This window comes from Leptosomus discolor, chromosome Z, assembly GCF_034619465.1.
Source record: "Leptosomus discolor isolate bLepDis1 chromosome Z, bLepDis1.hap2, whole genome shotgun sequence".
Lineage (NCBI taxonomy): Eukaryota > Metazoa > Chordata > Aves > Leptosomiformes > Leptosomidae > Leptosomus > Leptosomus discolor.
The window spans coordinates 92,076,047-92,091,179 of NC_141419.1; the positions used below are offsets into that span (position 1 = coordinate 92,076,047).

The window sequence follows — 15,133 nt, forward strand, 5'->3', positions numbered from 1 at the left end:
GAGGTGTGGGCTATTGCCAAGGGCATTCTCCTTGACCTCGGAGCTTCAGATCTCCGAGCAGCGCTACAGGCTTGTTTGATGACACGGATGTGCTCGGAATAGCTGACACGGTAGCTTTGTGTAGGAGGTATTTAATCTTTACGACGCTTCCATGCGAGTTTGCGGTGAAGCCGTAGATCTCGTAAATCTGTGTTGGTGGTTGTTCTGTGCACGCTGTAGTCGGAGGGAAAAGGCAGCACTAAGGTGCCCCGGACCCATCGGTTTCAGCAGCCTCAGGTTTGCAGGACACTTAATTTCCTTTAAGTCTGTTTTCTTCAAGCATGAGAGTGCCGGACCTAAAAATGACAGCTGTGAGCAAAGGTGAACGTATTTACTGCAGCAGATGAAGCATCTCTAGCAGCTCTTCCCTCTCGTTCTCCCTTTTTAGCCTCTGAGAGGCAAAGAGCCTTGGAAGCAAGTCCCAGGGAAGGCAGGGTGTCCTGAGGCAGCTCCAAGGGTGCCCTTCCCGCGATGCTGGTGATAGAAGAAAGCATCAGCCACTACGGGTGTGTCACGGTTCGCTGTGGTCTCGAAATTGAGGCGATGATGCCAAAGGGGCTTGCTAAAATCAAACAGTGAAACTTTGTTGTTTGCCCGTAAAGTGGCATGTGATGGGGAAAAGAGGGTGAAAGGAAGGGGAAAAGTAAAGTGAAAAGAGGAAAGAGGTCAATAGCTTCCACCGCGGGTCCAATGCGTCCCGATGGTCCCAGGTCCAGGCAGCGTCCTGCCGGTCCTAACGATCGTTGTGATCCTTGGTGGGGGAAGCTTCCAAAGTTTGGGTGCTGAGGAGCCCCTTTTAATGCCAAAAGGAGCACCCCTCGTTCCTCCTCTGTATCTCTGCCTCTTCTTGGCTCCCTCGATGCTGATCAGTCCCTCTTGATAACGGTTCTCAGGCTTGTCCCTGGTGCTGGAGAATGGCACAGCACTCTTGAGCCAAAACAGAGCACTCTTGAGCCAAAACAGAGCACTCTTGAGCCAAAACAGAGCACTCTTGAGCCAAAACAGAGCCGTCTTGCCTGCTCAAGGCTTCCTCCTTCGGCTTTTCTCTCCCCCCCCAAGGTTTCTAGAAGGGAGAAGCAGACAGCAGCATCTCCATCCTTCTGCTCTTTCCTGCCAGATGAACAAGTTGCTCAGCTCGGTCCTTGCTCTGCCCAGGGCACAACGACCTCACCAGCCTGGCATTCCCTTCCCAGGATCAGCAGCTGCTGCTCAGGCAGGCCCTGCAGGTTCACGTCAAGGTGTTAGCCTGACCTTCAGAGTCCATACTCCTGATGACGAGGTTGAGACAATGCTGTTTTCAGACCAACTCTTACAGGATGTAGGTGGGTTTTTGCAAACCATACTGGGGAACATCAAACCAGGGCTCGGGGGAAATGTGAACGAGTCCATTTTCCCCAACTGCGTGACTTAACAGCGAAGAAAAGGCTGTTGGCGCTCTGGGGGATTGCCAGTAAGTGCAGACAAAAAATGAAGGGCATTAGGAAAAATGCCAGATGAAGGGAGAGACCTGCTCCCACTGAGAGCAGAACTTGGAAACGGAAGACGTGAGCATGTTTTACAGCAAGTTTTAGAAGAGCTCATCATCTCTGAGGTCTCCTGCCTGGCTGCCGTCTTTTTTCCTTCCCTCCTTGCTTTCTGTTTCGGTTGGGCTCTAGCAATAAGGATGAAATTGTAGGTTGAGCAGCTCTGTTTCAGATTGAGTCCCCTGCTGTGCTTATGGAAAAGGCAAAGTAAGTTACGGTGGCAGCCGTTCTGGGTACGAGACGCTTACTGTAACGCACAACGGCAAAGAAGCTGCCCGAGGACCAGGAGAGGTATTAAAGAACTTTTTCATCATCTTTGCGTTTCCAGCTATTAAAAAGCTGTGCAAGAGGTAGCTGGAGAGAGACCGGCTTTGACGACAGACAAGGCTACTCCTGCCTCCTCGGTTGCAACTCGGGGTTTTACCGGGGATTTCCACCACGCAGGGGTGGAGGCACCGAGTTTGGAGTTAGCACGCCTGCTTTTGGAGAACACGGAAAGAGGAAGCCTGCTGCAGTGAGGAAAGACCTCCCTAAGCTAGAGCTGAGCTTTCTTTTAGTCTTGTTCTCAGAGTGTGAGGGGATTTTAGGCAGCAGGGACCCAAAGGAGCTATAGGCGCAGCGTAAGTGTGGGCTGTTCCGCCACTGCTGCTCACCCTGGTGCCGCATTAGCATGGGTGGTGTTTGGTTTAGGCTTGAGCCTGAACTGAAATCCTGACGTTTTTAAACAGGACAGATACTATACAGGAGAAAAGGGATCCAGGGAAATGCTTTTTAAGTCTGACTTAGGCCTCAAAGTAAATGTACCGTTAGGAAAAGTCGCTGGAGCAATTGGTGTTTTCTACAGTGTCCTAGGAATTAATTTGTAGGCTCAGTTTTGATTTGGGATGTGTATATATATATATATGTGCCTACATATATTCGCTTTTCTTAGTGAATATACAAGAAATACAGAAATTGCGTGTTCCCCCTGGGAAGAACCTCTCCGATAATAAGAAATGCCAAGTAAGCAATTTTTTTTTGAGGTAGGCTGTGTTGAAGTAGCCTTCTGGAAATCGGGCTTACGCCCTCTACAGCAGCTGGAATTCCCATCAGCCTGGTTAGAGCATGTGCTTCACAAACTGCGTTCGCAGAGTTTGGTTTCTCATTGCAAATAAGTTCAGTTTTCTTAATTTGCGATGTGGATCTTTGTTGTGGGTTGGTTTTGGTTTTTTTTTTTTTTTTTCAGGTGACAGTCTTTAGTTTTATGCCTATGGAAGGAAGAGGTGGAGGTGTGTCATGGTCTGCTCTGGTTAAGTCTGGGGTTTCTCTCTCTCTTAATTCAGTAAAGACTGTTTATCTTGGGTTATATCATTAAATTACTTTAAGTTTTTTTAGGTGCTGAGGTAGGTTTGTGTGTTAGGTGTAATGTATTTCTCCTTCTAACCTGGTCTAAACGGATCAGGCTTAGTGTTTGCTGCTTGAGGCAGAAGTTAGGGGGAAAATCTGTGGAAGTCAAGGGTGCAGTAGGATGACATGTTATTGGGAAAGCTCTCCAGGCTGCCCTGGCTTCAGGTGTAACGTTGCAGCCGGGCTTTCTAAACTGAGCTAATACTTTAAATATTCAAATAGGTATTAATGGGATTTTCAAATCCTTTTCTGCTTTTCTCCTTCAGCATCACATTCTAGAGAAATGTGGCCATTAGATTGTTATCCTTCAGAGTAATCTCTTCTGAAAATACGTGGTCATTTTCTCCCATTTTTAAGATGTCGCCATTACTTCCATCTTCAGGAATAATATTTCCAAGAAAATATGAATTTTCCTCACATCCAGAAAGCTTTCCAGGTTATTCAAGCTGTTAGGTTCCTAGTAATAAAGCAATTTAGGTTAAATATACCTTTTGCGAAGGATGTGAATAGCTGAAATCGCAACTGAACTGCAAGGGTAATTGCATGAAAAGAAAGTTAATCTTTGTTTAACTTCTGTAACTTCTGCGCTTGCTGCACTGGAAGCTGTCATAACCCCATTTCTGCTGTGGAAGTGGGTTATTTACTTGTGATAATAGCCACATAAAATCATTAACATGCTGTCATAAACAGCTGTGTTAAACTGTGTTAGAAGTGTTGGGGACATAAATAAAATGTCCAACAAGAGGCTGTGATTTACAAATGGAACACAGATGCCTTTGGGAGAAGGGAAAGGAACACGTGTTTCTTAAAATAACTACACTTTCATGCATTGTAAATGTACCTCTAGAAGTGGCTGTTGATGCATTGTTGTACATGCATTCATAGAAAGCTTCGGTTCGAGGTAAAAAATAGAAATCATTAATTTTTTTTTTCCTTAGGAGTAACAGGTTTTTTTGAGTCTTTGTCAGATATTTATTTTCATTTGCTCTGATGAGTCAACAGGATTAATTTGAAGGAAAAAAAGCGCCATTTTTGCACTTGTGTGCAGCTGTTTCATAACTCCGTTCCCCAGGAGCGCAGGACGGCAGCACTGTCTCTGTCACGGCGGTTGGTCTGCCTGGGAACCAGAGGTCTATATCTAAACCTGGAAGCACCTCAGAGGTGCTGCCGCCAGACAGGGTGGGACAGGCAAGGCGTTGTCAGAAACTTCGCTTTTGTTATGATATAGTGGAAGATACTCGGATGCTTTCTCACTCAAGCGTAGTCACTGAGATTTGAGAAGATTGTCTTGGCTAAAAACACAAGCTTTACGTGCTTTGCCTGCTTATAAATGGTTAGAAAACGCTTGGGGCAGTAGAGAAAAAGGACCACTTTATGTTGTTCTGAGTTGTGCCCTTCGGTGCGACTGCATCCACGTCTTCTCGAGCATTTTAATGATTTTCCTACTCTTCAGCTGACGTTGTATTGTAGCCCTGCTCTGAGAGCGTGTCCCTCTGCCTGTACAGTCTGATTTATCTCCTGACTGCACAAAGCTGATGGACGTCCTGTTACCGAAGTGGCACATGAGAATTTGGCCTCTGCGTGCTGGCGGCAGGTGGAAATCTCAGGTCTTCAGGCGGTGGTAGAGGTGGCGCGCAGCCTGCAGAGCTGGCGCTCTCAACACCTCCCCGGCCTCTTCTCTCTACAAAGGACGTGCTCACATGGTTTTTCTTGTGCTGCCTACCTGGAGAGCGGTGGCCAGACTGGTTGGTAGTGAGGAGAACATTGTTCTGGTGAGGTGGAAGGTGATCCACCACGCTTAAGGCTTTGGCACGGTTTCTGGTAGATGATCTGCAAGTCTTGCATGCTTTATTCCCGCTTGTTTGCTAAGAGCGACAAAGCGAGGCCCCCGTGCTATTTTTTGTGCTGTGTTGCACTGAAATGTATCTCAGTGCACGTGGCTGGAGTAGGTCCTGTAAGCAATTATATTCTCCGAACAAACCTCAAGAGGGGCAGGGGGTTTAGGCCAATCTCCAGCTCAGGTGCATGTAGTTGCACCGACCTTGACCTTTACTTTATCTCCCTGTTTTACGTATAAAATAAATACCTATTTTCTCTAGAAATACTGTTTTTTGTAGTGATGGGACAAAACTGTAACTATGCTTGGGTTGTTTGGCATGTTAACCATTTGCAGATAAGCATAACTTAATTTCTTACAGTGTTTGCCATCCGTATCTCGGGTGCCTCTCGGGGTTGTATGGTAGCTCCTTGTATTGAGTTTCTGTATCTAATAGAATATGTTCCTTCCTCCATAGAAACGCGTAACCAATACTTACTCCTGGTCTCCTGTGGTTTTGCTGTTTCAGGTTCGCAGATTAAGACTTTTACGTCATTGAGGTTCTTGACTGAGCCTTCAGATGCTGTCACCATGCGTGGAAGCAACGTGCTGTTGAACTGCGCGGCAGAATCGGATCGAGGAGCCCCGGTTATTAAATGGAAGAAAGACGCGGTCTTCTTAAACCTGGCAGTAGACGAGAGAAGGCAGCAGCTGGCCAATGGATCGCTCTTGATACAAAACATTGTCCACTCCAGGCACCACAAGCCAGATGAAGGTCTCTACCAGTGTGAAGCATCTCTAGAGGGCATTGGAGCTATCATCAGTCGGACGGCTAAGGTCATGGTAGCAGGTAGGGAGAAACATTCTGACTTTTTGGATTGCTGGAAATCCTCTTTGTGAGAAGCTGCTTCTTTAAAAACTAAGAGCAAAAAAACGTACATAAAAGTACTTTAAGTGCTGTGTGTTTTCTTTTTTCCCCTCTTCAAAAGACGTGGAGCTAGATATGACACTTCTGCGACAGTAATTTATTTCTGACAAAGTATTATTCTTGTTTAAATATGTCTAATCACCTCTTTGTTGCTTTGAGTTCTGCTGCATATTTATGGTCTTCAAAATAAATGAAACCTCTGAAGTTGGAAATTAACTGCGTTTCTGAGGAATTGAAGATCACAAAAAAACCTGCCAAACTTCTGTAGGGCACTGAATGTACAGATTTTTATGGTTTTAAGAACTTTTTCATAGGCAAGAACTTGTTATGTAGCTTACTGGAATTGGCAGCCTCTTTTGTATTTCCTTTAAAGCACTTGTGTAGGCATATGGCAGGAGGAACAGAAGTTTGGTAGCAGGCATCTGAGAACACTTACGGCTTCTCGTGGACTTAACAAATACCTTCTGTGAAAAGTGTTTGTCTGGAGTTCTAAAGGGGTCTTTTGCCTCTTCATCAGTGTGTAGAAGGATGTAGTCCTCAATCCTCTAATTATTGGGGGAAAAAACGTTTGGAATTGCTTCAAATAAAAGCTACGCAGCAACCCAAAATCACTTGGTCCCTAGAATGTGCTAAGAGTTCAGAATAATTTTCTTTATGATAAATATTTAAGAATTTTGCCAGCTCGAAGGGGGTGCTCGTTGTTTCTGCTCATTTTATGGTTGGAGCTACTGTGTATTGCTGATAGCTCTGACTTAGATCTGTTAAAGATTGCCCTGGTTGCCTGGCCTTGGCAAGGGTTGAGCAGCTATCCACAGGTGCTAATGTAGTAACCCCGGGACAAGATAAAAGCTGAAATATTCTTTTTATCCTGGGGAGGAGATTGACACCTGGGGCCGTGAGTGCACAAGTACGTTTTCCAGTCTTAAGACCCTTTAAATGGAAGATCACTTCCCCTCCTCTCAACCTTTCTCTACCAGCTAGAAAAGGCAGGTTTTCTCATGGTACAGCTGTTTTCTCATTAAAACATGCAGTAAGAACCTCGCTCTTCCCTAATCTACCTCCTCCCCACCACTTTTCTGTCTGAATCTCTTGTCATCCTCAGCATTGTATTTATTCCTGTGCTGAGGTTCCTACCCAAAGTGATGGAGAGCCCCACAGATGTGAAGAAATTGGTCAGTCTGTTATCCAGCCGCCCTTGGAGGGAGCCTGCAGAGCCGTGCTTTGCCAAATAGGGCTTTTTGCCAGTTCAAGCTGTTATTTGGCCTCGATCTTAGTTGTTGGCAAGCGCTAACTAATAAAATCACTCCAATTATTCTGTTTAAGTGAATGCACCTACGTGAGCGTTCCCTGTTGTGCTGTGCCCAGCTCCATGATTTTGAGCTTTTCGTAGGCAGAACTGTGCTTTGCATGGCAGGTCCTGATCTCCTGTCCCTGTGGTGACGGTGGGAGGTTTGGGGTGGGGGAGCTTGCTCCGTTCGAGAACAGTTGGGCTGAAACTGGAAGAACTGATAAAGATTTCTTAATTGGAACGACAGTGAAAAGGACAAGAGGCAACGCACACGGTCCAAAATACTGGGTGTTGGTTTAAACGTAAGTATTTCTCTGACAAGGGCGATCACACGGTGAAATGGGTTGTCCTGGTATGCTGTGGGGTCTCCATCTTGGAGACGTTCAAGACCCAGTTGGACGCAAACCAGCACAACCTGCTGGAAGCTGCCCCTGCTTTCTGCAGGGCGCTGGACTTGGACGGTCTCTGTAGGGGCGTTTTGACCTTGGTGATTCTGACTGACCTCTTTTTATCCTAACTCTGTGAAAATGGTTCGTATTGTAAGGTGGAATAGAAGGTGTATGGCGCTTAAAATGGCAACAAGTTCTTCAAGCAGAAGTAGTATTTTGCTCTCTGAAGGGCACGTATTCCTGAGCAAGCGGAATTTTTGTGATGTTGGTTTTTTTTGGGTGTGTGGTTTTTTGTTGGTTTTTTTTTTTTTTTTCTGAGGGAGTCACTGTGCAGTGTTGGCAGAACATCACTGACTTAAGGCAGTGGCAGATGGAAACACGACAGAGTAGGGGAGAGAGGGCAAGAGGAGAAATGAAGGTCTCACACTCCAGTATGTTGTGTTAATCGTTGCTTGGCAAAGCAAATAAACTCCCTATGTTCAGAAAAGCCGCCTTTTACAGAGATGAGGCTTGGGATAGGATAGAGCTGTGTTTAGTACTATTACACTTGAGAACTGAATCTTTCTGATCCGTTGTGTGATGTACAAGGTATTGCTGCTAAGCAGACCTTTTCTGGACAGCCTGATGCTCTCATCCAAAGGAGGTGATGATGGTATGTGCGATTGCACTGTCCCGATGAGTGGAAGATTGTGTTCATGTCAACAGTACGTATCCTCGTTTCACTTTTGTCTCCTTTTCTGTAGAAGACTTCATTCTTGCAAGACTTTAATGGAAGGATCATGAGCTTTAATATTTCAGGCAGGTTTTAGGAAGAGATCCATTCACCGAATTACAATCTAATCTTGGGTAGTGTCACTTTTAAACTATAGGTCTGTTCACCACAGCATTTTAAGCACTTACTGTGCTGTTTGGCAACATAGAATCCATCAACGTTTATGTCTTTGGAGGTGAAAATTGCCAAACCACTGGTATGCATAAGGGGCATATATCTTTCTCACAGTAAAGACTCTGAACGTGATTTCGCCGTGCTTTTTAAAGCATTAACAGTCAATAAAGCAGTCGCCGGTAAAAGGTAACAGTCAGCTCTGCATGGAACAGACTGCTCAGGGGTACTCAAAGTATATTGCCCTTTTAAAACCCTTCCCCTTACACTTTCATGGCTTAAAGTGCTTTCAATAAAGAAAATGTAGCAAATGAAAACTGTTTTTAATCAGTTGAGGATTTTATGCGTGAAGCCTGCCGTGCATGGGGAAAATGCACCGTTTCCTAGAACTTCTCAAGGGTCCTTACGGCCCCGACGTGCTCCAGCTGTAAAAGTGTTCCAGGCCGAAATGGAAATGGGAGCACTGGAGAGAATCCAAGAGCTGCTTCCTTCTCCAGCATCTTCTTAAAACTCCCAATTTAACAGTCTGCTAATTATTGGTATTTCTCGTAATTGCTAGGATTTCAGATAGAAACCACACTACCTTGTCTTACGTCTCTATTTGTGGTGTATCGCGGGATCAGCCCTTCAAAGGTTCTGGCTTTATTCTTGTTAATTGGAACGTTGGTCTTTCAGAGGATGATGCAAAGTGGAATCCAAGGTTGCTTTAAAGGGACATTACCGCACTTCAGCGTGGGGGCCAGCTCTCTGACGTGATGAGACTGGAAACTTTGGTGCGTGGTCACGGTGATTTGTAACTAGAAAATGATTGGTGCTGAAAATTCTTTATAATAAAGTTTTTTTTCTTATTAAAGAAACCCTGAACCAAACAACAGATAAGCTTCATCGCAGCTATAGATCTATTTAGGCCAATGTCCTGGCTTTGGCAATCACCAGCAGCAGACGTCTAGAGACTGCAGGGGACAGCGTGTTTCCATAGAGTTCACCTGAATACTCTGTCAGTCATCGATGTGGGCTGTGTGCCAGTGAATTTTTGAGTCATGAGTGAAGAATTTGAACATTTAAGTGCCTTTTAATTAGTTTTTTCTTCAATAAGTTTCCCCATATATGCTTTCAGCACTCCATTCCTTGCGTGGGTATATTGCCACTGCTTCAGTCCTGGATGAAATCAGAGGTCATTTTGGAGAAGAGGCAGGAAGGATCAAACCCGCAACAACCAACCGCCTGGAAGAATAGTTAAGACGTGCTTTGTCAAAGGGGTTGAAAACATTTCTGATCTGGTGAAGTCAGTGGAAAAGTACAGCTGGCCAGTGCTGCCCTTTGAGGAACTTTCTGGTTGCTCTGGAGGTTAATATCCAAGGAAGAAAGAGGGGGATCCTAAATCTGCTGTTGCGACCATGTTTATTGTGGGACTAAACTGTATGTGTTGAGCTAGTACCATGGAATAAGCAAAAAACATTTGTCATATTTCTCCTTCAGCTGAAAGTCAGCCCATATGCTCCTAAAAAAAACTGTCAGCCAAGCAGCAACTTATTTCTTCAAGAGCTTCAAGTGATTTAAAAATATTTTCAGGTGGTGTTTGACACTATCGGCGAGTCCCTCGGCTTTGGATGGGAGACTGCTGCTGTCTTATCAGGCTGCTTCATCGGTATTAGAGCAATATAAAAATGCAGGGGGTGTTTTATAATTGTTCTGGTGAGAATCAAAGCTTTGCTCTGTGTGTGTCTGAACAGAACACCAGCAGACTCCAAAGAGGCAACGTAACTGAACTTAAAAATTACAGCCCCGTATTTGTTGCGATTGCGCCTCGTGCTCTATTGCTGTTCCTGGAACAGCGCTGCCAGGCCTCAGGTAACAGAAGACTAGTTGCCAGGACAGCTGTTGAACCCAAGGTTAAAATCTTGCCCATGTGCAGAAATTCTAATCCCCACTGAGTGTTACAGCTTCATTGTTTTCCTAAATTTATTTTTTAAATATTACAAATTTACTGCTAGTTCTAAAAGTTCTATCTAAGGGCACACAGAATGGCTAAGAAATTCTGAAATACAATATTAGACACCTTTGCCTACTAGTATTTTTGGATTTTAATGAACTGAGGATGAAAAGGAATCGTTCAGAGTGACACAAGGAGGTATTGCTTTTAAGGAACTCTGGGATCGACACAAGAACCCTGCTATACCAAAATCTAGGAAATACTATATTAGGGAGAATAAACAAGATACAATCTAAAGTGGTGCATATTTCTCATTCCTTGGATCTGTGATCAATTTCTTTTTTGATGAAGGAAGAAAATTACTTGCACAAATTAATTGTTTGGGAAATATAACTTAAACAACTGAAGTTAGCTAATACTTTTTTTTGTTCCTACCTTTTTTGATTTCCGAATCAGGGGAGATTTTAGGCTATTTGATGTGAAATCATAAACTAGAATACAAGTAATGAACAACATTGAAACAAACTCCACTTCCTGAACTCATTTTGGAGGTCCAAAAATTGATTTTCTTGCTAAATCGCAACATAAAATTCAAAAAAAGCAACTTTGAACTCTGTACATTATTTTTGGACAAGAGGAAATGGCCTCAAGCTGCACCAGGGGAGGTTTAGATTGGACATTGGGAAGGATTTCTTCACGGAAAGAGTGGCCAAACAGTGGAACAGGCTGCCCAGGGCAGTGGTGGAGTCACCGTCCCTGGAGGTGTTCACAAACCGTGTGGATGTGGCACTTGGGGACGTGGTTTAGTGGGCACGGTGGGGTTGGGGTGGTGGTTGGACTTGATGATCTTCGAGGTCTTTTCCAACATTAATGATTCTGTGGCTCTAGCTGGAAAACTGATTATAAGTATCACCCCTTGTCAGTGAATTCAGCAAAATATGTGGATGTTTATGAATATTTGGCCAACAGGGTTTTCTGTAAGATGCCTCTTTATATTTGCATTTTATGTGAATACGTCCAGCAGACACAGTGTGTACGAGTGCACAGGGCACCACTTAGGACTCTATCAGGAATTGGTTAAGTCTAGTGTTTAAGGACTAGCAGTCTAATTGAGATATTTGTTCTCTTTTCTTTTTGCTGCATGCCATGATAATATACGCCTGTGGGGCTGCTTTTTACATCGCTTGATGACCTACGGTGCTTAATAGTTTTTTTGCTTAATGGAACGGACGATTCCCGAGTGCTCGCTCTGTGCTATCGCTGCTTAATGTTCCTTTGTCGTGTTTGTAAGATCCACGTGCACCACTCATGCACAAATGTGTACTCGGTCATGCCATTAAAGCTCATTAGCACGTTTGTATTTCAAAAACAGATGCGAAATGTGAAAGGAAATATCCGGAAATCAGGTAAATGTTTGACTCTTTATGTGCCATTCTTCAGTATGCACCCCAGGTTTTTTTCCACTGTCTTGTGCATACTTTCTCTGGCATAAATGGGGGTGCAATGAGATTATCAACCAAAAAAAACCCCCCGAACAAAATGACCAGCATATCTAATAAAGTAGTTGTCCTGTTGGTAGTTTCACTGGTCTTTTTTTAAAAGGTAAATTTTAATGTTTTTCGTTGATTAGACCAAATGAAGTGGAAAGCTATGGGAAAGGTTTCTGTTCTGTATGCCCACTTTTGTGCAACAGGCTTTGCATTACGTCCTTAATTCCTCTATGCGTTTATCCCAGCTTTAATCTTAGGGAAGTGGCTCCTGTAGATGTCTCGTGGACAGAGCTGCTGCAGGTCACTCTGCTTTTCCCTGGTGAACGGTGACGGGATATCTCGTTGCAGGACATGAGCTGTGGGCGATGGTTTTACTTGGGAGTAATTTTAACATGGAAGAAGGCAAGATACTCCTCCCTACGTTGCTTCAATCCTTGATTGACCGTTGAATAATATCAGAACGCTTTGATCTTGAATATCCACTCCAGCGGACAGTCAGGAATAAGTAACTGGCTCCTTTTGGTGCCTGACTGCTCTTTGGAGTTGCGGTTACCGCTGGGCACCAGTGGTTTTGAAGAGAATTAGCAGCTTTGCATGATACACGTCTAGTGCCAAGAGAAACGTGGCAGCCAACTTCTGCCCCGTCACTGAAAATAGCAAATTCTGAGCAGGCAGAAGGAATAAAGAAGCTTTGGAGTACTTGGAGCCAGTCGTGAAAGCCTGTTGGGTGAAGAAAAAGCTGAAAGAAGGGCTAGAAGTAGAGAGGGCTGAGTGCTTTAGTGGTGGTTATTTGGGTACAGTGTAATGTAGATACCGTACAACTAATCAGATACTTTGCTTAACCTTCACTTTAACAATGCCACTTATATTTAAAGATAACAAAAATATTCCATTTACTTAAACAGGTTTTTAATTTTGCTATAAATAATTATTAGAACTAAAGGCTCTTACAATGTGCTAAGAATTCACTGACTTGGGGGTCTCTTGGAGGTGAGGGCAGAGAAGCTCCTCTGCGGCAGCCCCCACGGTGTTCAATTAACACGCGATTCTGGCTTTCACTCGGTTGTGTTCCAACACTCTGTATATCCTCCCTGCTCTTAATTTGTTTTCTGGGCTGGGTTTTTTTTGGTGTTGTTCTCATTTCCACAGAAAATCAACCTTTCTAGCACTGTACCTTTCTGTTAAGCAGGCTGCCCTGATCCCCACCAGTGTGAACTGGGAGGGGCACCACCGCAGTGCTCCACTGGTTTTAAAATAGCGAGTGAAGTAGGGCCGTTGCTGAAGATACACGTCTCTGATAACCTTCTACCTTACGTTTAAGTACCTGAACACCAACACAATAATTAGCGGAAACACTTTCATCAGCTTTTAATTTTACTTTTGTTGTTGACTTTAAAACTTACTGTAGCGAGTGACTTGGGAGCAGCAGACTCCTGAGGACCGCTCCAGTCACACATCTCTTGATGTGCATCCATGTGAATTGCTCTTGGGTACGCTTTCTGTCAGGAGGAGGAATAATTAACTCTATATTTAACACGACAATAAAAACCTATCTGTTCATCTTCATTAATGCTGCAAGTTCCCCAGGAACCCTGAGACAGGGGGTGGAGGCATACCCAGGCGCTGGCTCCCATTCTGCCACTCCAGCAAAGGTGCTTCTGGATTCATAACCATCAAGGCTCTGCTCTGCGTTCCCCTCTCCTCCCCTCTGAGGACTGAGCAGAGACCCAGTGCTGGGTAACAGATGCTTTGAGCCAGACTTACTATTTCACATGAGTATTTCCCACTTTTAGCAGAGCTCAAAGTTGCCTCCAGTTGCCTCGTCTGTCTTCTGTTGGCTTGGGCAGCTTCCCCCCGTGAGCTGTGCCACTGGGATGCTGCGTAGCCAGGTGTTAGAGCTCTGTTGGGAAGTGTAATACAGAATGGCTAACTAGGCTTTTGGAAAACTGGCTTTTAGAAAAGAGCTGCTGCCCAGCCTTTAGAGACAGGGAGGGAGGCCGATCTGTACTGACCCTGATGCACAGACCCATTGCTGACTGACACACACTGTGAAGATCAGGATGCAGCAGAATCCGCCCAGCGAAGGACACCCGGTGGGATCCTCCCGTCAGACTGGGGGGCTCAAGGGACACAAAGGGCTGAGCAGGAGGGACAGGGAGGGCAGCGAGCAAGAGCTGGTTCTGTGAGCTGGGAAAGCCCCAGGATGGCGCAGGGCAGGCGCCACAGGGCAAGTTCAACAGTTCAACCCTGAGGAAGACTCGGACCTTCATCCCCAACGACCACCAAGGACCCCCCTGACGGGGCCGTAACTTGGGCGGACTGAGGTGGGACTATGGGAGGAACTTGTGATAACGAATTCCTGGAAATAATGAGAATAACCCAACCTTTTTTTGGAAATGTAATGAATAACCATGAAAGCTGCAAATATAAGGCAAGAATCCCAACGCTTGGGCACGCACGGATGGAAGGAGCCATCCCCCGGGCTGCCCAGCGCCTCAATAAACAATCCCTGCTGAAGGACACTGGGTTGTTAGTGAGTTTTCTTGGCTTCAGAAGGAGCCACCAAGGAGATGCCTGGACAGCTACAGCGCTGTGGCTTCCCCAAGCTTAAGGTGTAACTGCATATATTTTGTCTGCCTATATGCCGCGGTCCTTCCTTAGCACCCTCCTTTGCAGCAAGACGTCCGTGCTGCGACAATGCTGAAGCCAGCACTCGGAAGCAATACTTCTCTTGCATGGTATCATCCCCTTGCTTGCCTTGCTCCCTTGTCCTGCCCATCTGTGTCTCAACTTTTGTGGTAGAAGTAGGAGATATCTTTGGACAGAAGCAAGGTTTTTTCATTCTGTTTTTTTTATGGCCTCTTCCAAGAGTGAGGCGGCTGTTCGGCACTCCTCTGTCATGTTTGGTGGCTCTCAACTGCACAGTGTGGATGTGTCTTTGTTCCTGTTCGTGGTTTTACGCTGTTCCTGGGGGCTGCTCTTCCACAGTACAGGGCAGGGAGTGGCAGGAAAGCGCTGATGGCAGCAGCGCTGCGAGGGGGTTGCCTGCCTCTTTGCAACCCCATGACACCTAGCTAGCTGGGGTAAAATGCAACCTTTGTGATTTTTTTTTTTTTTCAATGGACGTCAGTGAGCCAGAAAGTACTTTGCTCATAAAAATGGGAGTTTGAAAATCGGTAGCTAAAATCATGAAATTTGTCAATGCACTGATTCTCCCATCATTTTCAGTTTCATGAATTGACCAACCTGTAGGAGAGCAACGTTCCAGGTAATAAAAAAAAAACATGTTTGGGAACTGCATTGCTGTACAACACTGCTTTTATTTGGGTTTGAGGTGACACCAGAAACACTGTTTTGTGCACTGTATTCCCTTCTACCGTCGGGCTGTTGAGAAGTGCTCAGCGGGAATGCAGGCCACTGCAATTCCTGCTCTTCTGTCCTTGCCCTGTGTAGAAGCG

At 45.1% G+C, this 15,133-nt stretch overlaps 1 protein-coding gene across 1 annotated transcript in view; it reads left to right on the plus strand.

Annotated features, from left to right (window-relative positions):
• DCC (DCC netrin 1 receptor) overlaps nt 1-15,133 on the plus strand; it is a 566,036-nt gene that overhangs the window by 205,043 nt on the left and 345,860 nt on the right. The window contains exon 2 of the mRNA XM_086479399.1: nt 5,294-5,614. Coding sequence (XP_086335525.1) covers nt 5,294-5,614 — 321 coding nt within the window. The remainder of the gene's footprint in view (nt 1-5,293; nt 5,615-15,133) is intronic.